The 21201-nt window shown below is 28.8% G+C and overlaps 6 protein-coding genes and 2 non-coding genes across 10 annotated transcripts; 4 read left to right on the top strand and 4 right to left on the bottom strand.

Annotated features, from left to right (window-relative positions):
* Positions 1-136: 136 nt before the first annotated feature.
* On the bottom strand, positions 137-210 carry Trnai-aau (transfer RNA isoleucine (anticodon AAU)). Its single transcript has one exon. It is a non-coding gene; the product is annotated as a tRNA-Ile (tRNA).
* A 174-nt stretch (positions 211-384) lies between these two features.
* Positions 385-457, bottom strand: Trnaf-gaa (transfer RNA phenylalanine (anticodon GAA)). Its single transcript has one exon. It is a non-coding gene; the product is annotated as a tRNA-Phe (tRNA).
* A 127-nt stretch (positions 458-584) lies between these two features.
* Positions 585-2562, bottom strand: LOC145752610 (NXPE family member 3-like). The gene is made up of 2 exons (XM_082568914.1): positions 1721-2562; positions 585-1551 (listed from the first exon to the last, which is right to left on the bottom strand). Exons 1-2 carry the CDS (start codon positions 2560-2562, stop codon positions 585-587), a joined length of 1809 nt encoding a protein of 602 aa, XP_082425040.1.
* A 1109-nt stretch (positions 2563-3671) lies between these two features.
* LOC145752299 (CREB-regulated transcription coactivator 1-like) lies at positions 3672-14508 on the bottom strand. 3 transcript variants are annotated; one of them, XM_082568559.1, is made up of 14 exons: positions 14288-14508; positions 13784-13912; positions 13245-13441; positions 11090-11205; positions 10159-10279; positions 9666-9787; positions 8718-8876; positions 7771-8033; positions 7483-7588; positions 6918-7081; positions 6686-6790; positions 5856-5955; positions 5585-5668; positions 3672-5148 (listed from the first exon to the last, which is right to left on the bottom strand). In XM_082568559.1, exons 1-14 carry the CDS (start codon positions 14399-14401, stop codon positions 4949-4951), a joined length of 1980 nt encoding a protein of 659 aa, XP_082424685.1. In that variant the 5' UTR covers positions 14402-14508; the 3' UTR covers positions 3672-4948. The 3 variants fall into 3 exon arrangements, with proteins under 3 accessions (XP_082424685.1, XP_082424686.1, XP_082424687.1); XM_082568560.1 differs by having other exon boundaries at positions 11090-11190; XM_082568561.1 differs by having other exon boundaries at positions 14294-14508.
* A 2324-nt stretch (positions 14509-16832) lies between these two features.
* Positions 16833-18302, top strand: LOC145752300 (equilibrative nucleobase transporter 1-like). Its single transcript, XM_082568562.1, has one exon. It carries the CDS (start codon positions 16844-16846, stop codon positions 18296-18298), a length of 1455 nt encoding a protein of 484 aa, XP_082424688.1. The 5' UTR covers positions 16833-16843; the 3' UTR covers positions 18299-18302.
* A 668-nt stretch (positions 18303-18970) lies between these two features.
* Positions 18971-19399, top strand: LOC145752609 (uncharacterized). Its single transcript, XM_082568912.1, has one exon. The coding sequence runs from the start codon at positions 18971-18973 to the stop codon at positions 19397-19399; it is 429 nt and encodes a 142-aa protein (XP_082425038.1).
* Positions 19400-19558: 159 nt separating this feature from the next.
* Positions 19559-19898, top strand: LOC145752305 (DNA polymerase delta subunit 4-like). The gene has a single exon (XM_082568568.1). The coding sequence runs from the start codon at positions 19597-19599 to the stop codon at positions 19894-19896; it is 300 nt and encodes a 99-aa protein (XP_082424694.1). The 5' UTR covers positions 19559-19596; the 3' UTR covers positions 19897-19898.
* Positions 19899-20264: 366 nt separating this feature from the next.
* On the top strand, positions 20265-21199 carry LOC145752304 (pyridoxine/pyridoxamine 5'-phosphate oxidase-like). The gene has a single exon (XM_082568567.1). The coding sequence runs from the start codon at positions 20265-20267 to the stop codon at positions 21030-21032; it is 768 nt and encodes a 255-aa protein (XP_082424693.1). The 3' UTR covers positions 21033-21199.
* The last annotated feature ends 2 nt before the right edge of the window (positions 21200-21201 follow it).

Here is a 21201-nt window from a genome sequence, read left to right as displayed (position 1 = left end):
TTAGACGTGAATTTTACATTCTGGGTTTAATTTATTAATAAAGACGTAAAGTTATTTAAAAAACTGCCATTTATTTTAAATTAAAGAGCTGTAGTTTAACGAAGCAAAGTATAAATCAATTTAAAGACAAAACAAGTGGCCAGTACGGGGATCGAACCCGCGACATTCGCGTTATTAGCACGACGCTCTAACCAACTGAGCTAACCGGCCAGACGAAAATCGTAGCGAAAAAGACGTCTTTGATGGTCTGACGTAAACAGTGCCTGCTTTATAAGACATGTTAGTACAGAAAATAAAAGTAATGGACTTCTTCTTAATTATAGCAAATTCTTATATAAATTTTATTTATTTGTTTAAATATTAAAAAATATTATTAAAAAAATTTGCCCCGACCCGGGATTGAACCAGGGACCTTCAGATCTTCAGTCTGACGCTCTCCCAACTGAGCTATCGAGGCAGATATTAAATCACCGATTATTACGCAGGTAGTACGAAGAAGCCCCATCAATTAGTTTATTACAAAACAACAATGTATTGCGTTATATTTTAATAAGAAAAAGCAGTTAAAAGTTAATTAAAAACTGTTATGGATCACAAATAAAATCGCTTAACAAAAAACTTTGCTGTTTTAAAATGTCAGCAACTGGGTGATAATCTCCGATTGGGGTAACATTTGTCATGCCCCACAGATCCAAAAAGAACACGTTTTTGCACCCTTTCATTATTTCCCGTATGATTACGTTTTGTCGATGTAAATACCACGAAATTGGAGACCCTATTAAATTTTGACCTCGTATTATTATTGTAGTTCCAGTAGACCGTTCGTTAAGCATTTCGATTTCTTTTCTAATTGTTATAAAACGGTTGATAACTAAAGAGGGGTCGTAACTAAAAATATGCAAGCCCACAGTTAGAACAACTACTGTGTCTTTCCCGCCTTTTAAACCCCCCAACACGTTACTTATATACTGAGCCTTATCAATTGTGTAAGGATAGGCTGCTACGTTTAGAAGAGGAAAGCCATGGGCTCGACAATATAGGTAAATATTGTTCGATGTGTCGTATGCTACACGGGGTGGCCAATATTGCTCGTCCCCATCTGGCGGAGTGTATTTCAAATCAAGTGAGACTCGAAGGTAATCGAAAAATTGTCGCATTGTCGAATCACCCAAAAAGTAAATTGACTTATTCTTAAAGCAAGACTTCATTTGTTCGAAGCTACGAACTTTGTTTTTACAAATTAAAGAGTTCCAAATCCCATCATGGTAGTAACCTGTTGTTAATTTTTCCTGGAATGTATCAGCCTGCTTACATGGTTTTAATGTAGAAATAACAGCAGGAATTGTAGCAGAATCTTTAACATTAAACTGAACGCTTGAACCAGAAATCTCACCAAAGCTATAATGCTTTATGTTGTTCAATACAAATAACTCATACATTGCGGTGACATAAGGTTCTATTGTAACAATTGGGTGGCAAACATTGGATGAGGGTTTGGTGCAAAAGAAAGGTTCTTTAGTTCTGGGGTCGCTGTAGTCACATAATTCCTCGCTTTAAAAACAAAAGTATTTAGATAAAATAACAAGTAAAAGTAGAATAACTAGTTGTTTTCTAAATAAAAGTATTATCTTAAATGTAAACGGAAACTTAAATTTGATAATGGTTCTGTTCTTTATTAACATTAAATTAAATATCAATTTAAATTAAATATAAATGTTACCTTTTATACATAAAGAAATCCCAATTACATCTTACAGTTTCTCTATTATCTAACTTAGCTTTGTAAGTTGCTTTTTGGTAATATCTTTTTGTGGATGCCTTGGCAATGTATTCGATTCCTTCAACTGAAAGAAGCAACTTGACTTGTAGCTTTAACAATCCAGTTAAAAGTAATGGTGCACTTAAAAGGTATGTCCCGTCTAAATTGTCTTTAACTTCGCATGGTATTCCGTCTTTGGGTAATAACTCAAATGCATTTTCTGGGACAATTCTTGCATAAAACACGTCCCCGCCAAAATATTTGTTTTTTCCATTTTCGTCTTTTGCTTGAATGGTAGCAAATATTTGATTTCCTTTTTGATAAACGTTTGTCTTATCGAGTGTTACTATCGATTTAAGCGAAGTGAAATACTTTTTTGAATTCTCTACGTTGTATAAATTATATTGTTGAAATGAGTTTTTCAAATCTGGAAAAAATATTTTCCAATCGTAAACTTTTTGTACAAAACTCGAGATTTTATAATAACTCAAAGGGTGTAAACTTTTATGCATATTTAAACCAAAATTAGGAGATTTTGGGTCTGCATCATTAATTTTTAAATGGTCGAATTTTTCCAAAGTTACATTATTGACTTCCGCATTGAATTCTTTTTTGGTTAATATTTCTTTTACTTCTATCAAATTATTTCTTTGGTTTGCAATTCTTGGTATAAATTGAATGTTCGTGTAGTCGTAAATAAGATCCGGAAAATTGATATAAGTAACATACACAGATATCAGCAAAAACAAAACCAGAATTTGTACTGTACGTTTTATTGGTAAACTTTTACATTTGTTTATCATGTTGTATACCTAATAGGTTTCAAAACTTTTTCTAAAATTAAATATCGAGTATTTTATAGCTAGATTGTCTTAGTAAATCTGTGCTGATTAAACAGTGTATTATAACTTAGAAAGTCTTCTTGCATAGATCAATTTAATATAACGTTTACTTTCCGAATAACTCTATTGTTCACACTGCCTAACACAGCCTAAATTTAAATCCATTCATGCGGTTGTAACGACAATTTATTTTATTGTTTAAAATGAGAGAGAGAGAGAGATTAGGTTCCTACTCTCTATTTACATTTCTTTTGCTTATAAAAGAACTTTGCTTGATGAAGTTATTAACCCTGTTTATATAATGGTGCCGGCTTTTTTCTATACAAAGCTTTTACAATTATACTTATCAAAAAGAGAATACTCTTTTATAAAAAAAAAACATACTCGATTTTTACTTGCAAAGTTAAAATTGTATGAGCTACCGCAAGTAGCCCCAATATAAGGCATAGAAAATTTTGTTTTGATCTATAATAGCCTACTCTTTTCTTCCATATACAGAAAAAGCTTTCCATATACAGGAAAAGCTTTAGTTAAAGTAATAAAAGTTATAGGCAATGAAACTAGTGTGTTATTGCCGATAACTTAGCAACACGGAAATTGCATTTGAAACGAATCCCTTATAACAGGCGTCGGCAACCTTTTTCGCACTGCGGACCGATTTAAAACTGGAATCGTTTTCGCGGACCAGCATTAAAAAAAAACATTTTTTTTGCATTTTTGGGTGAAAGAAATCAATCAGTTAAGCTAATAATGATGTTTCAAGAGACGCAAATAAGTTTAAATCAATTTATTCCTTCATCAAGTAGATAACAAACATTTTTAAATGTTTCTACGACAAAATAAGCTTACAAATCAAAAAGAAAAGACGTTTCTGTTTCTAAGCATTTAACCTGAAAAAAAATACGGCCCGGTAACGTACTGCTCATGGACCGGTACCGGTGGTTCCCGACCACTGCCTTATAACACCATACTACACAGTTAAATATAGTGCTAATATAAATATAGGTGTTGGTTATATAATAATTAAAAATCAAAAACCTGATAAAAAATAAATCGAATTTTCTGCTAAATCGGTTAAATATTTCAATTTATTTTACACAGTATTTTATTATGGCAAAAAAAAATAAGCGAAACGAAAAATTTACAAAAATATGGAACAAAAGATAAGTCTGTAAAATGACGTACCAAAAAATCCGTGTTACGTAAAAAATGATAGAAATGCCAACTTAAAATGCCAGTAACAAAAAAATGGCTGTTAGAAAATGACAGAACTGCCATTTTATTTGACGCTATCACAAAAAAGTAACATATATTAATTCTTACAAAACTGTTTTTTTGCCAAGCGATATAATACTGTTAATTCGTTATAATCTCCCGAAATTGAAAACAAACAAAATTCTGAGATAATTAAATCTATAACAAATGTGAAAACACATATACACGTAAAAGACAAAGTAGTAAATTGTTTTCACCGATAAATTCTACCCGGTTCACCGCCATAATAATTAGTGCAACATATGATAAAAAAAGATCTATATACAACATACATCTACGAACAAAAACGTAATAATAAACCTAGTGCGTATTTTTCTGGGAATACAAAGACATTACCCGACATGGCAGTGACGTCATAATTAATTTATGACAAGCAGTGAAAAATAGAAAAAAATTATTAATTGTGAAAATTGTTTAAAATTTTGGGCAGCTTAACAGAAAAGGCATATACACACACAAAACGTTATGTTGTCCGTGTGTCGTAATAAAATGGCACTTTTTAACTTAAAATTAATAAAAATAAAAGCTCTTTTGTACTATTTGAAACAAGATTAAAATGTGTTGCTGAAAAAAGTAAAAAAAATCTAAAAGTTTTTTTTTGGGGGGGTTAAAAATTATGAAATTCAAAAAAAACAAGAAAAAAAGGCATCGTTAATGTAAAATTGTTAAAAAACACACCGTTAAAATTTATCCAAAAAAAACAACAAGTGCACAACCATAGCGAGCTGTAAAAATTTAAATTTGCCAAAATTGTAGAAAATAAACTTTTTTTTTTAATAACAATAAAATTAATAATGATAATAAACGAGCACATACAAAAACACCTCTATACAATTAATAGAAATTATCAGTAAATGCTGTTTTGGGAACCGCCCCTAGCAGCATAATACGCCCCAGAAAAAAATAAAAATAAAGTTTTTCTATTTGATTGTCTTCTTTTTTTAAGTTCAAATCGACTACGATAAAATGTACTGCATTCAACATTAATTGCTCGTCATCATTTTCCGCTCTTTTTTGTTTAATCGGAGAAAACTTCTCATTGCGACTGCTTTGTGACTATAAAATCCGCTGCTTAGAGACTATCTAGATGAAGAGAATCCTCCATCACCGGATCTGTGATGATGTTGGAGTCCTCCAGCATTTGTAGCTCCTCCAGGCCAAGGTTGACTTTTAGTTCATCTCCTGGAAAATAGTCATCCTGAGTAAGCATCCCTGTAAAGTCCGAGTTTCCCATCAATGAGGACATTTTTGATTGTTGGACATCATCAGCGCCTGTTTAGTTAAGGCGAAATATTAGACAAAAAAAAAACTTTTTTCATTTCTATATAATTTAAAATAAAATGCAAAGTTAAATAAAAACACATAAATACAAATCTTAATAGAGTTAATTTTTTGTGACTATTACATCGATTTTTTAAAACTTTTTTTAAATTTTTTAACTTTTTTTAAGAAAATCAAATATTGTAGGTTTACACATTTTTAAACCTTTATATATAATCATTTTTACTAAAACATGAATATTCAAAATGACTTAAACTTATTAGCTTTAAAAAGTATGCACTACTGTAAATGAGCCAATTAAATTGTCACTTAAAATTGATTAATTATGTTCTTACTATAACATTTGTATTAAAAATGCAATCATAAATTATATGAAGTTTTATAGGAAAGTTATGTTGTTAATACTTAGTGTAGCTTAATAAGGTACCTGTGAAAATAATATCAGGTATTTTGTTATTAGGAATGCGTTTGTTGTAATGATTAGATTGATTTGTCACTGAATTTTCTGATCCTAAAAACAAAATTTGTATAAAAATAAAATTCAAAGTTTAAATAAAAAATATTTTGTCATAAAATTTTAAAAATAATACATATTTCTATTGTCTAATTAACAAACAAAAAAAAAGTAGTTAAAAAAGGATATAAATTTTTTTTTTATATACAAGTGTTTCATTTAAAAAAATATATTTTAGTTTCACCTTGAGAAGGGTTTTCTTCATTGAGAGCAGACAAACAACTATACATGGGTGGAGGATTGGGGTGATGATGTTGATCATTTACCATGTGAAACCTCTCAAACTATACAACAACATTTTTATAAGTTAATATATTTAACTGGCAGTGTGATGAAGTAGTAAGAACACTTGCTACATCACCATGAGGTCGTGGGTTCAATCCCCACTGCTTTCATGCTGTAGCGCCCTTGAGTAAGGCGCTATAAACGGTATATATAAACTCCTGCTAACCCAACACTTAATCAGCAGCATAATTATCGGGCAATAATAGACTATTTAATATCCCAAACTGTCACAGGCAACTCGAAACTGGATCGGAGTAACTGATGTTACTCTATGTTTAGGTTGCGCATTCGACCTTCCTACATCGAGGATAAAGATATATACAAAAAAAAAATAAGTAAAATATAGGCCAAAAGAAATTGGGCTAGAAATAGGCATTAATGTGCACCAGATATTGTAAATAGTTGTGTGAAAATAACAAGTTTTCATTATTGATCATAGTAATACATTGTTTTAAAAAGAGGTTTTTTATACACTTTATGGAGGCTAAAACACTCGGCAATAAGTGTTAATAAACATTGTTAATATTATAATCTATTTAAAATAGATAATATTTATACTCTATAAATCAAGGTTAAAGCACTACAGTAATAAAGTGTAAACACACAAGCCCAGTGTTCATATATTTACAGCTCAAATATTTAGTCAAACTAGCTAGTTAGAAAATCAAATTTCAGTCCCTTAAAATATAGTGACTAAATATACAAATAAAAGCATAGGTTTTCACTAACTTGGTGTTGTAGAGGTTGTATAGAACTCCCCATCTCAGGTCTGTAGAGAGCTTCAGATAAGGCTGGGTTGCTTCCAGTAGTAAACTCTTGCTGGAATTTCAAAGACTATTTTTTTTATTAATTTTAAACAATTTAAAATTTTTTCTATAAAATCATATACATAGAAAAACATTTTTTATATATTTACAAATGGCACAAAAAATATCAAAATTTGAATTTTTCATCTACTTACCCTGGGTGAAGTGACGGGTGAAAAATTATTCTGAGAGGTTGGAGAAGTGGGTGAAGTTAGAGGGCTTGAAATTAACCCCCCATGGGCATACGGGTTAGTATGGGGTTGCCCAACTTTGGAGGCAGCACAAACATCAATTCGTAACTGTTGTTGCTGTTGTGAGCCTAAAAAAATAAATTTCGAAATTTTGGTAAAAATTTTTTTAAAAAATTCAAAAAATTTACCATTTTGATATTAAAGCTTGTTTAAATAATTTATTATCTAATTTTAAGTATTTAAAAAAACGATTTTAAAGCAGGTTTAATCAATATCATATGAAAATGACATTTGAGTTGACTAATACCCATAAATAGAATAAATATCAAATTAGATATCCTAAAATAAACGTCTTGGGTTATTATTGATTTTCAATAGTAGAAAAAAAATCAATAAAAAAAATAAAATAATTGACCAAAAATGTAAATAAACATAGTGGGCAGTGGTTATTAACATAGGAAAAATACCCATTAAAATAACATATAATTAAAAAGTTTTCTCTTTAAAAAAGACCATTAAAAAGACCAACCTTGTGGATGGTTAATATTGTGCATGGTGTTGTTCTGGTGAACCATATGGTGTGAAGGGATGGTGTGTGATCCAGAACCAGCATGTTCTGGACTTAATGGCCAGCCCTAGATGTTAAATTTAATATTACAAAAAAATTAATTTTTTAAAGAATTATTCAAAAATATTTCATGTGTAAACTTAAAAGCATTTTTTAACTTAGAATAAATTTTTTCTACAACAAATTTTAAAACAAAAAGTTTACTTTATAGTTAGTTAAATAAACCAAAAAAAAAAAAAATTCTCCTACCCTTCCATCATTGGGATGCGGAGATTGATGTAAGAAGCTCCCAGTGGGTGGAAGGGGGTAGGGGTACGATGTATACCCCCCACTTGCACCTCCACTTAATGGGGGACTTTTAAGCTCAGGTTTGACGCCTGCTACCTTGGGTGAAGTCAAGTTGGGGTACTTTATTCTGCGGGCATGCTCAGGGGAGCCTAAAGACAAGGGGCTCGGACCATTATGGGTGTGTCTACGAGATCGATTGGGACTAGCGGGGCCTCTAGGTATTCCTGGGTTAAAAATAGGATTTAATAAATTGATTTAAAAAAAAGATTTTAGGTTTTAAACAAAAGTTTATAGGCAGAAACAGACTGGTAAGAAAATCAAAGATAACTTTATAGATTTTATTTGGTAGACAGCCTGTTTTACATACACAATTCCCATGATCGCAACTCTTAACTAATATTTGCCTGCAATAATGAGCCCAAGGACCACAAACAGCAGTTTAATTTATTTTGTAGGCCTATAAATTTAACATATATACTGTCCATTGAGCTTCATTCTATATAGTTTTTAAATAAGTACAACTACCTGTTCTAATAATTCTTGCTACCTCAACATCACTTATTCCTTTACATTTACTAACTGAACATTTCTTCTGTAGTGTCCAGTCTCTTATTTGATCAAAGTCTAACTTAACTAATATGACTGCCTGCTCCCCTAACAACTTTGATACATCTATCTTTAACCCACTAACTACACAACATACAAATATAAAATTATAGTAGTCATACAAAAAAAGTGTTAGAACTTAATGAATAAAATTAAAATTATCGGTGTGTACACACTACAAAATTAATTCAACCAAACAATTAATCTGATCTAACTAAACATTAGTTTCTCATTTCCTAAAAACTAAAAAAATTTACAAAAATTCAAATAAAAAAAGGACATTAAAAAAATAGATAGCCTACCTCCTAGATGAGGTAAAGCAGACGCAGCTGGGATATTCCCAGTACTTCTGGCTTGATTGTATAGAGAGTTAGGTTGTCCAGTACTTGTTGCTTGCTGCTGAGTTTCTTCATAATCTATTGGGTTTGAAAGGGGAGATGGAATATGGAGGTTCGATAAATCTAAAAAAACAAAAAAAAATAATTACTTTAAAAACAAAAATTTTAATATTTAAAAAATTTCATCAATAACAAATTTAAAAAAACAGGCTTGAAGTTCTTATATTTTTCTGTGTTTTTACAGGTAATTTTAGCTGTAATAATGCAATACAATAAAATAAATTATGTTATCTTGAATAACATTTAAATTGTTTTAAACTTAAGATTTCATTGAACTGTATATTTTTAAGAATAATATAATAAATAAATAAAGAGTATTTTTTTTACAGTACATTATACCTCCACGCTATTAAAAAAAAATCTACTTAACAATATTTCATAAATATTTAAAACATGAATATAAGAGTTTTTGGACTATAGTCAAATTTTTAAAATGTTTTCTAAATATTTGAAAGTTTTTTAAGCGAATGGTGGCCTAGATAACATATTTTTTTAATTCTAAACCAAAAAATTTAATTAAAATTTGTAGAGCCAGATAAGTTTTTATGATTTCCAAGAATTTTGAATTGGAAAAAAATAACTTTTTAAACGTTACTTGATTATTTAAAATAACTACAAAAGAGCATACAAATATAATATTATTTTATAAATTTTTAAAAGTTTTAGTTTAACAAAATTAAATCATTAAAAAACTGCTATTTTTTTTATAATTTTTAAAAGCCAAAGTTAACATTTTAAATGCTAATTATATAGTTTATTAAGAGTTTTGTAAGAAAAAGTTATTATTTTAAATTCTAAAAAACTTGGTTTGTTTTTAAAAACTATTCACAACAAATTATTTAAAATTCCAACCTGGTAATGATCCAGTATTGTTTCCTATCTGAGTAACATGAGATAAACTGGGACTAACTGAAACAGGAATCACTGGAGGTTGTCCAACTCCTAGTTGTAAGTTATTTCCTTCCCCTCCCGTCCTAAACACATCATATATTTGGTATTTAATACTTGTTCGTGGCATAAACATTAAAGAAAACTTTAAATATCTATTACGCCCAATTGATAAACTTTTCTACTACACAATTAGGTTAAATACAATAAAAACAAGAGCTATTTAAAAAGTTTGTACAAATGTTTTTAAATTAAACATCTTTGTAATATTTTAATCTATAAATAATGGAGCTTATTTTAAAATGTTAATTTTAAAAGTCTTTATTATAAAAAAAAATCTAAATTACTATATGCAAATATTAAGGTCATGGGCAAATAATTAAAATCGACCTGTAAATATAAAAAAATATAAGTAGGTAATTTACACATTACTTTAACTATCTCCATGTTATCTTACCTTAAAGGAGCTTCGCACGACTTTGGTCTGTTACCAGTTTGAAGATATTGTCCCAACTTTCTATTCTCCATCATTGCTTTGTAGTTGGGTGGCATGTTGTTAAAATTGTGGTCATTAAAATCTGAACAAATAAAATCATCATGATTAATTAAAAAAAGTTAAAAGAATGCAAATATCTTAAAGGTAGTTAAAAAATGTTTAAGCAACCTATTGACTTAATAATACAAAATCAATTATATATATATACTTGAAATACCGTAAAAACTTTGGTTTTTGTTACACATTACATATCCTAAACTAAAAATTTTGAATTAAATCGGCGAAATTGATCTAGAAATAAGGATAAGCAAATAACGTGCGTTGCGTGGGCGTAAATACATGTTAACTTTATGTATTTTAGTGAAGTTTAACGTTAAGAAACTTTATCTAAACTAATTTGCCCTTTGAAAATGATTTATTTTTATAAAAAGCATTTCTCAATACAAATACCACTATAAAAAAGTAGAAGACACATACTATAATATAACCACAATCCTGTTTCACCCTAACTTGAAATGTCAAAATTGCCGGTTAGTAATATCAAATTATTTTGCCTAAACCTTACTATAACGTCACAGACATATTGTTATATAATAAACTGCCGATTAGTATAAGGTCAAAGTAAATCAATTACCAATAAATCTTATCTAAATTGCCTAACATATTATTACCAATAGTTAAACCTTTTTTCTCGCGCTTTATTTAACATAAACCAACGTTTTTTAATAATTTTTTTAAAAGTTTTTAAGAAAAAAACCCAAAAATTCTAAAAAAAATCTGGAATTTGATTTTTAAAGTAAGAAAAACAAAAAACATATAACTAAAAATCAATAAAGATATCTTTTTTTATAATTTTATAGACTAATTTTTTTATTGAACAAAATGTTCCTACCTCTTCTATAAGGATGCTGCATTTGGTTAGCAGCAGGATTGAAGTGGTCTTGCTGGTTTGGATTCATCACGCTCTGATGCAGCGCCGAGTCTGAGTTGGTCCTGGAGAGAGCAAAACTAATTCATCGAAAGTTGTTGGTTGATCAATGAGGCAAGCATCAAGCAAAACACAGCAAGCAAATCATTCAAACAAAACGAGCAATGTTATTATGGCAAATCGAAGTTCAAATATTAATATTTTTCTAAACTAATTGGCCTCCAGTGTTTATTTGATAATTATATTAAAAAATCACTGTTATTTTTCAATAAATTGATAAAAAAATGAGGTATTAATTTAATCGAAATTTTGTAAATTAATTATTTCCATCAATTTTTACAAAATTGTATTTTTTGTTCAAAAAAAAAAAATTAACATAAGTTCAAAGAAACACTTGGAAAAGCCTGTGCAATTTTGATTATTGATTTTATTCAAAATATCTAAAATCTAATCCTAAAATATTATCTACAAAAAAAATAAATAGTTCTGCTTATGCAGCAGATTTATTTAATCAAAATTGCACACTAAAAAGTAATAACAAAGTTAATACACCAATTATTATTTAATCTTTGTTTTAGTCTTAATCATAAATAATATTTGTCATGATATATGCTACATAAAAGTAGCAAAATTTTAAATTATTTTATAGAAGACATCCTTGAAATTACAATAAATTCTATTTTTAATACATGGTTGCTTATTTAAAACAATACATCATATTTGTCAATGCTTAATTGATATATTTCCCAATCAATTAGCTTGAGGTAACTATAGAAATTGGGTGAATTTATTGTTATTTTAAAAATAAAAATCTTATGTTTAGAAGACTGGTAAATTGCTTTTTGCGTAATAAATGGCAAATAAAATTGACCTAATTGTCAGATTTATTTATAGTTAAAAAAGTTTATCAAAATTGGTATATACTATGATTTTTTGTAGAACAGAAAAAAAATCAATGTTATCAATATTCTTATCAAAAATTTTACTTTTTTTTAAGCAAACGTTTAATTAAGATAAAAAAATAGGATATGTAATAATTATAACTAATAATTTTTATATTTTACAATTGGTATAATGGTAAAAATAATAACAGCGACCCCATGTAGTGTAAAAGTACAGCTAATATCACCACAATGAAATCTAGTAGCACAACTAATGGACAACAGTTTCATGCAAAATTTATTAGCACCACACCTAACACCAATTCATGCAACATTATCAAGTTTTATCTTGAATTTTGATAAAATTCTTACAATCTAATTTATGTAGAAAAATATTTATCAAAAAAATTGTTGAATGATATTTATCATTTTATATAGACCACAAAAATTTTCGTGAAAAATTATTAAATAAAAACTTGACATTTTTACATAAATTATAAAAAGGGCTACTAAAACAACTGCATTTTTTGGAATTAAAATTGTGTAATGGCTAACTTCTTTATGACACCCATAAAAGTTAACAATATATTGTTAAAATACAAAAATAACTACCTTTACTTAAGGATTATTTTACTGAGGTCATTATACATTAACAAGGTTTTTGCAAACATTAACTCACAAAAAAGGCCTAAACTTTTGTTTTTACTGAATAATTTCTTATAATTGTAAACCACAATTTGCAATATATATATATACCACAACTTATTTGTAAAAAAATCAGTAGTTTAAACAAAAAAACTATGTACACAATGTATTTACTTTTAGATATTTTTATAATCCTATGCCAAAATCTGACAACACAATGCCCCTACACAAATAATATCAGACTGTTTTGACGATGTAGTGAATAATCTTTTAATACTTTACGTATGTTACAAAGACAGTTTGTTTTTAATCTGTAACTTGGTACCTTTTACCTATTTATTCTTAAAAATTATAAAATTAATAAAAATTTGAATTTAAAATACCACATGCATAAAATAAATTAATTTAAAATAATACTAAAAAAAAATTTGGGCACAGCACAGATATTTAAAGTCACTAAAACTGCACAAAATCAAAAAAATCTAATTTCAAAATTGAATAAATCGTTATACAAAAAAAATACTAAAACTACCCCAAAAAATTATAAAAATCTCAAAATTGGGTAAAAAACTAAGAGAAATTTATTTTCTTACCTGCGCCAGCTAGAATCGGGTGGAGGTGATAAATAAGGCCCCACTGTATGCCCCGCAGAACCGTCAAAGTTACCCATTCTACCCCTGTTTAAATCGAACGGCATCGCAGTTCTGCGATGAGTGTAAGGTCTCATTCTTGAGTCAAATCGCGCAGGGTGTCGAGCTAAATGCTTGCCCTCATCAAACTGGTTCTGATGCTAAGATAGTAAATATTAATTTAAAGAATAATTAAATATTATTTTTATAAAAGATTTTTTTTTTCTTGCGTATCCCACATATATATATTTTTACTGCTAATTTGAAATAAATTTGGCTAATAAGGTTTGATATTTTACTAGTATTGATTTTTAGTCAAAATAAAAAAAATTGAACTATGTTACCGATAATGTATGACAGATATAAAAAATATAATGGTGTTATATTAAATCCTTACAAAAAGTATTGAATTCTAAATTCCTATAACATAAACTACACAGATTAAAATGGTTTTATAAATACAACCAAAGGTTTAAAATAAAAATAAACGTGTTTCTACATACGTGTAGTTCCATTTGTGGGTTTTGTGATATTTGGTTGACATTTGGTAGTGACCCACCCAGATAAGGTCTAAGGTAGGGTTGGGGGTGGGGCATCAAGTGGGAGGTAACTCGTGGTTGGGGCTGTAAACCCTGGGTAAAAAAGATATTTAAAATTTTGTTCGAAAAATATTTGTTAAATTGTAAAATTTTAGAATGCAATAACGCTTATTAATAACTTAAAAGAAATTGTATTACTTTTAATTCTTTTAAACAAAAATAAATAACTTTAATGACAAATTAAAAATTTATATGCATTTTACTGCTTAATTTCCTATCAACTAACTGTTAATTGTGTTTCGTGTTAGCAGCTTAAGATATTTATTTTATTTAAACATTTTTTACTAGATTAAACATGATTTTAGATTAAAATAAGCAAAAAATATGACCCTTTGTCCAAATTTACTATAGTAAACAACTCAATGTTTATTTTAAAATATTGTAAAAATAGTTTCATGGTTCACTTACTATCACTCTTGTAACTGAAACTTCTTGCATTATTCTCTCGAAGGCAGCTGTCTCTTCGGCTTGCTTTTGATTGTGCAGCGCAATTTTTTCGGAAAACTTTCTTGGGTTCGCCATGGTGGCGTGAAACTTCGTCTTATATCCTAAAATTTAATCCTTACTATGTAATCCAAATTGAGCTAAAATTATTCGCCAAAGTCAATTTAAAATGAATTGTGTTTTAATGTACCTAAGATAAAATATATAATATAAACAAAGATAGTTCAAATTTTTATTACTACGAACAAAAATAAAAAACTGTAAAATAATAAATTTAAAATTAGTTTTTTGTTTGTAAGTATTTATTTACTAACATAATAATTTAAAAAAAATTAAATCAGTTTTTATTTTTTTTAAATAGTTGTACTTGTATATATTTCAAAACACAATTTAAAGATTTTTTAAAAAAAAATTTATTAATAAATGAAGTTTTTGAGTTTTTAATAATGTACAGCCTAATACTAATTTACTAACAAACTAAATGACCTTAATATTCCTTTTTATTCATAAATCACCTATTATTAATATGCAGAATATTAATTATAAACTGTCTGACTGTTAAATTGCCCGACGATAATTTTTTGTCAGGCGCGAACTGTCAACCGCCAGAACGTAATGTCTGAATGATGTAAAATAAAACTATGTTATATCTTCTGTTTAATTTTATTTTAAATTAAAGATTCAAACAAAATTTTAAAACAATTATATAATAAAATACCAATTAAGTCTTAATAAATGTCTTTCTGCAGCGCCCTTAAATTTAGAGATTAAATTTCGAGTTAACTTAGCTGTAGGCCTAGCTAAAGCTTTAACTAAATTCGACCAATCACGTAAATCAATTTGTCACGTGATATTTCGTAAGGTCTCAACTACTCAAGCGTCAAAAACAATTTCCTATCATTATGTTTATTTTAAAAATAACTTTAAAGCTTTAAAATTTAAATAATTGAATTAAATTATCACTGTCAAAATATAAATTAAACAAATAAAAAACATATTTTTAAACCTTTTTACTAGAACTTAATTTTTTTTTAATTGTTTTGCATTGAATTGTAATTAATTTTTGTTTTACATTTAATGCTATAAATAGATAACAGGCCTAAAAAAATTATCGTATTACCAAAAACCATATTTATTTAAATGCAAATAAACATCGTTACAATAACAAAAAAAACAGACATATCAACATTCATTTAAAAATAGATTTCCCATTAAAATGTTTTTATATAGCTTTAAAAAATATTAAAGTTCTTAAAAAATACAAATTTAAAAGTAATAATAAGATGTGTTTTAAGCAAGCAATCAATTGTTTTTACCTATTAGTAAGAACTGGGTTTAGTCGTAAAATAGCAGGAGGCTTAATTTGTTGAAAAATTTTATCTAGCTATTATATTACGAGGTTTAAAAAGAAAAATATCCTGTTACGATAAACTACATCCGAAGAAATGCCGCAAGATTGAGCAATATACAAGAAACATTTACATATTGTACTCTACTTTAAACACTCGTTTAACAGTTGATTTTGAAACATAGCGATCGATTTTAAAAGTGCATATGCATTTAAGGGAGTGTAGTATAAAATAAAGCAGATCATTTTTACACAAGGAAATGGTAAAAATGAATTTAAGAAATAAATTAAACTAACGTAAAGCGAGTTAGTAGCAGAAAAAAATACATTTGTGTTTTTAATGAGTTTTGATGAACAGACTGTTTTTGTTTATTTAAGATTTTGCGTGGGCATTTTTAATTCAGCAAAAAAAACAAGATTAGCAGCTGCATTTGCTGCAAAAAAAACAATTATTTTGCTAACAGCGTGTGGAAAATCGAAGTGCAAAAAATATAAGCTTGTGTTAAATCACAATCAAGCATAGAGAGGCTTACATAAAATCAATAATCGGTTTTCCATACACTTACAAAAGGCATTGCCGTAGCTGGTGTGTAGAGATGATTAGTCAGCAATTTTATTGTACGACGAAATGCGATCTTTGCCGGTTTGTTTAAACTGAAAGGCGAAAGTAGCTGAATTAAATAGGCCAACTTACAACACTATACAGTTTCGTTGTACCATCGGTAAGAGTCTTAAAATGTAGGTAAAGTGCTGAAAAGGAGATTTGCTGACTTGGACTTTTGTTAAAGCAATCGAACAAATATTGACGTGTTAAATATTGATGTTTGTATAAACTGTGCAATTTTAATTTTTAAGCCATAGATTGATGAAAGGTGTTTTGTGACTGCTGTTTATTTTAGTGTAGGTTTACAGTTCGTTCGGGAAGTGATAAAAAGTTTAGTTAATTGTTTAAACAAATAAAAAGTTTTCTTTATTACCACAATATATATATCAATACGTTTTTAATTATAAACAGCCTACGTTGACGGCTAATGCAAAAAAATGCCAACTGTAAGTTAGTTGATATGACTAATATATTGCAAAATAACTAAAAGTTTTTGTGCTCGACCTTTTAGAAAAAAGTTTATGGTTAACTAACTTTATATATTTATCTACAGATAGCAGTTAATATAATGTCACGTTGTAAAGATGTGTTTTCTATGGTACTAACTTTACTAGAATGCCTGTTTTTTACTGGTACAACGTTTGGCTGGACTTATATTACTGCAGGACTGGAAAAAGATGGCATTTACTTTCACCTATGCGAACCTGTTACAAGTATTGCTAACCAAACCTTATCTAACACGACCGCAGTTATGTCAGTTACAACATGTGATCTACAAAAAGAAAAACTGAACTTAATTTATACAATAACTTCGTCAGCTGTGCCAGCATGTACAAGTCTTATAGGTCTTTTATTTGATTATTTTGGTACTTGGGTATGCCGAATAATTGTTTCTATTTTGTATGCAACAGGCTGTTTGTTAATGGCAATATCGTCACAAACCACTCCATGGCTTTTGTTTCCCGGTACATTTATACTAGGTATATCAGGTATGCTGTTACTGTTTACTAGCTTCCAATACTCAAACTTATTTGATCGATATCGTTCAACGTTTATTTCTGTAATGGACGGTGCCTTTTGTACCTCATTTATTGTGTTTTACTTCATTAAACTTATTAACGACCAAGGTGTTCCGTTTCGATGGATTTTTATCGCCATGTCGTTTTTTTCTGTTTATCTATTGACAAGGACATTTTTCCTTACACCTGTAAAACGTATACCATATCCAGTTCCTAAAGGGTTTAAATATGGATTTAAAGACATCAAAGAGCAATTGCGTTATACAGAAAAGTCAGTCGCTCTTGATAATAGCCAGACCCTACTTAGCTGCTTGAAAAGTCCCTTCTACTGTTGCAATCTTGTTTATTTAGTTGTTTTACGACTCCACGAGGTATTTTTCATTGGTACTTTGTCATCGTGGTTAGAAAGTTTAAACATAACTTCTCACGAAGTGAACACTTACTTGTTTTACTTTGGGACAACTTCATTTATGGGAGTAATTGCTTCTGCTTCTTGCGGCCTTATTGTAGACAAAGTTACAGTTTTGTTTCAAAAAAGGGACAACATTGAGGACAAACGTATTATTCGTATTAAAGCTGTTAGTGTTGCACTGGGAATAACATCACTGCTTGCAATTTCTTTTTCGTTATGTATTGTTATACCATGTCTTCCTCTCCAAGTACTGTCGTTTATTCTTTTTGTATTCTTCCGCAGCTATCTTTATGCTTCGACGTTTAGTTATGTTACTTTTGCTTGCCCTGATAGGCATTTCGGAAAACTACTTGGTATCACCATTACTGCGGGCGGAATTGGTACTTTTCTTCAAGCCCCTTTATATAGTTTGATTTTGTATCACTTCAACGGAAGTTTCGTAGTTGTTAATATCATATTTCTCGTATTGTGCCTGCTTACTTTTATCTATCCCGTCGCTCTTTATATTAACTGTAATAGAAGAATTAAGAAACTGAGTGTAGAGATAAACTCCAACGACAAAGAGTTCAAGCAAACTTCACTGTTAATTTAATAAAAGCTTGCATAATTTTGTACTTATATATGTACTTTCATACACTGTCAGTATAAATTTTCTAATTTTCTAAAACCTTCAACTTTTTTTTTTAAAGTTGTAATAAAATTACTTAATAAATGTTTGTCTTGATTATAGTTCTTAACAATGTTTGAGTCTTATAAACATATAACAAAATCTAAAATAGTAAAACGATTTGAATATCAAGGTTTATTAATAGGAATTTGCACCTCAAGATAAAGTTTATATATTGCTAAACAGTTAAAGTATTCTTGGAATTGTATATTTGGCAAAACCGTTAAAAAAACAGAAAAAAAAGGTAACAACGTTTACCCTAACACGTTTTTTGCGTCAATCTTTTTAGTGTGGTAACATACCTACCAGGTACTTTTTGTTGTAAAGCAAGAATAACTTACAAACCGACATAACTTTGTTAAAGTCATAATAAAGTTTAGGTTTTAAAAAATATTTTAAAAAAAGACAGCTGTTTATATTCACAAAGGTTCATGTAAATAGGGAAATTCCCACACTGAAAGCAAATTCTCATAAAGTTGATTAAGTGGGACTCAAAGTCCTAAGGTCCCAGTTTTTTCATTGCAAAAAATACAGTATTAGTAAATGTATTAATTAGTAATTAAATGTAAATAATAAGAGTATAAAATTGTTTTAAAAATGAGTTCCAGACACAGTAACGGGCTTCGAAATATTATTTCAACAATCCAACCAAACATTGAAACACAATCGCGCAGAACTTGGTCTAGATCACGTAATTTTGACACAATTGACCTTACAGAAGAAGATGACGACACAAGTATTATTGACCTTACTTCTCCAGTTGATAAAAACAAGTTTAATGCAGATGACAGTTTCGACGAAGGGTCAAAAATTCTCTTGCAAAAAACATGCCCAATTTGCTTGGAAACGTTGCACGATATTATTAAAAGTGGTAAAGAGATTAAATCGACGTTTTGTGGTCATATTTTTTGTGAAGAATGTGTAATGCTCGCTATTAAAACCTCAAGGTCTTGTCCAACTTGCCGAAAACCTTTAAACGAGAAAAAAATTCACCCCCTCTATTTACCTACTACTGCTGTAAAATAAAATCTTAATTTATTAAAAGTATTATTTATTTATATTGGTGATGGAATTTTTGTTAAATTAATTTTTGCTGCTACAATATTATTTATAAAACTGTTTTTTTAAGCTTTTTTTTTGTTTTATATGCAACGTTCTGACTCAAAATATTTGGTGTTTAGGTGATTTTGCAGTATTAGAAAAATATTTAAAATTAATCAAACATGTCTATGCAAATTACCAGCCATTTCAAAAAGGAAAAACAAATAAAATCAACACCGAAAAAAGAAACAAAAAAACAAGCAGTTGAAGAGTATGTAGCTCCAATCAAGTCTAAGGAAGTTAAAATTTTGGAGGAATTTGACTTGGATTTTAAATATGGACCAAGTCAAAATATCACAAGATTACAAAGATGGGAAAGGGCTGAAAAACTGGGGTTGAACCCACCTCAGGAAATTTGGGATATCGTTAACTCGAATGCAGACTATTTGTCCCCAGTTTGGGACAAACATAAATTACTTTAAACCTCAATTTTTAATTTGTAAATTTTATATATTACCTATGGATTTTAATAACGGAATTTTAAAGAATTAATTTTTATTATGCAATTTTATTTTTTTTAATAATGTTCCATTTTTAATGTTTTTTTATGTTTATATTCACAACAAATATGCAGTAAAACCTTTTTTTAAAGTATTCATATGTTAAATTAATCCTCTATTTGTTTTAAAACTATTTTGCAAGTTAAAAGGTTATTAATGAATAATTACTTTTTTGTCTACAACCAAAATTTTAATGTCATATTAGACACACAGGAAGTAGTCACAATTTGATTATGTTTATATCAGTGTAATTAACCAAAATTATTTGTTAATGTTTCTAAAAAATAGTTATGTTATTACTAAGACAATCTTTAAACTGTGTTCTGTTAAAAATTAAAAATTGTGATAAATTGGTGATAAGAATGAATGCAAGAGATTTGTCGCAAATAAGGAAACCTTACAATGACGACAGCAATGAATTATTAGAAGAAAATTTGGCAAGTAAAAACCCGTTTTTATTGTTTGATCATTGGATAAAGCTGGCTTGTGATGATCCTAATGTTAAAGAACCAAATGCAATGACCCTCTGTACTTCAAGCAAATCAGGTCAGCCATCAGCAAGAATGGTTTTATTAAAAGGATACGGTGCTGATGGATTTCGATTTTTTACCAACTACAGAAGCGAAAAGGCTCAACAGATAGAAGAGAATCCACAAGTTGCATTAGTTTTATATTGGGCTCAACTAAACAGGTCAATCAGGGTAGAAGGGGATGTAAAAAAACTCCCTGATCAACCTGGATTTGATTACTTCAACAGTAGACCCAGAATTAGTCAGATTGGTGCATGTGCAAGTACACATCAAAGCAAACCGATCGAAAACCGTGAAGTTTTAAGATCTCGAGTCAGTGAATTAGAAAATAAATACAAAGACAAGGAAATCCCAAAACCTGATTTCTGGGGTGGTTATATTGTTGAACCCAATATGATTGAGTTTTGGCAGGGGCAAAATTCAAGAGTACATGATAGAATTCGATTTCAAAAAGGTGATTCAATAAATGATGAAGAATTTGTTAAGCAAGGAGAAAATGGTTGGGTATATCAGCGACTTGAACCATAAAGAATTTTTTTTAAAGTTTACAATTTGAGCTTATATTAATTTATTTAGTAACAATTGTGCCAAGCCAACTTTTACATGCATAGTGTTTTGTGGTAAAACTATGACCTATTTGTTCAATCTTCATGGCTTATAATGTTTAATTTAATAAATGATGTTATTATGCAAAGGT

The sequence above is a fragment of the Corella eumyota genome, chromosome 5, assembly GCF_963082875.1.
Source record: "Corella eumyota chromosome 5, kaCorEumy4.1, whole genome shotgun sequence".
NCBI lineage: Eukaryota > Metazoa > Chordata > Ascidiacea > Phlebobranchia > Corellidae > Corella > Corella eumyota.
This window is presented reverse-complemented; position numbering and strand designations above follow the sequence as displayed.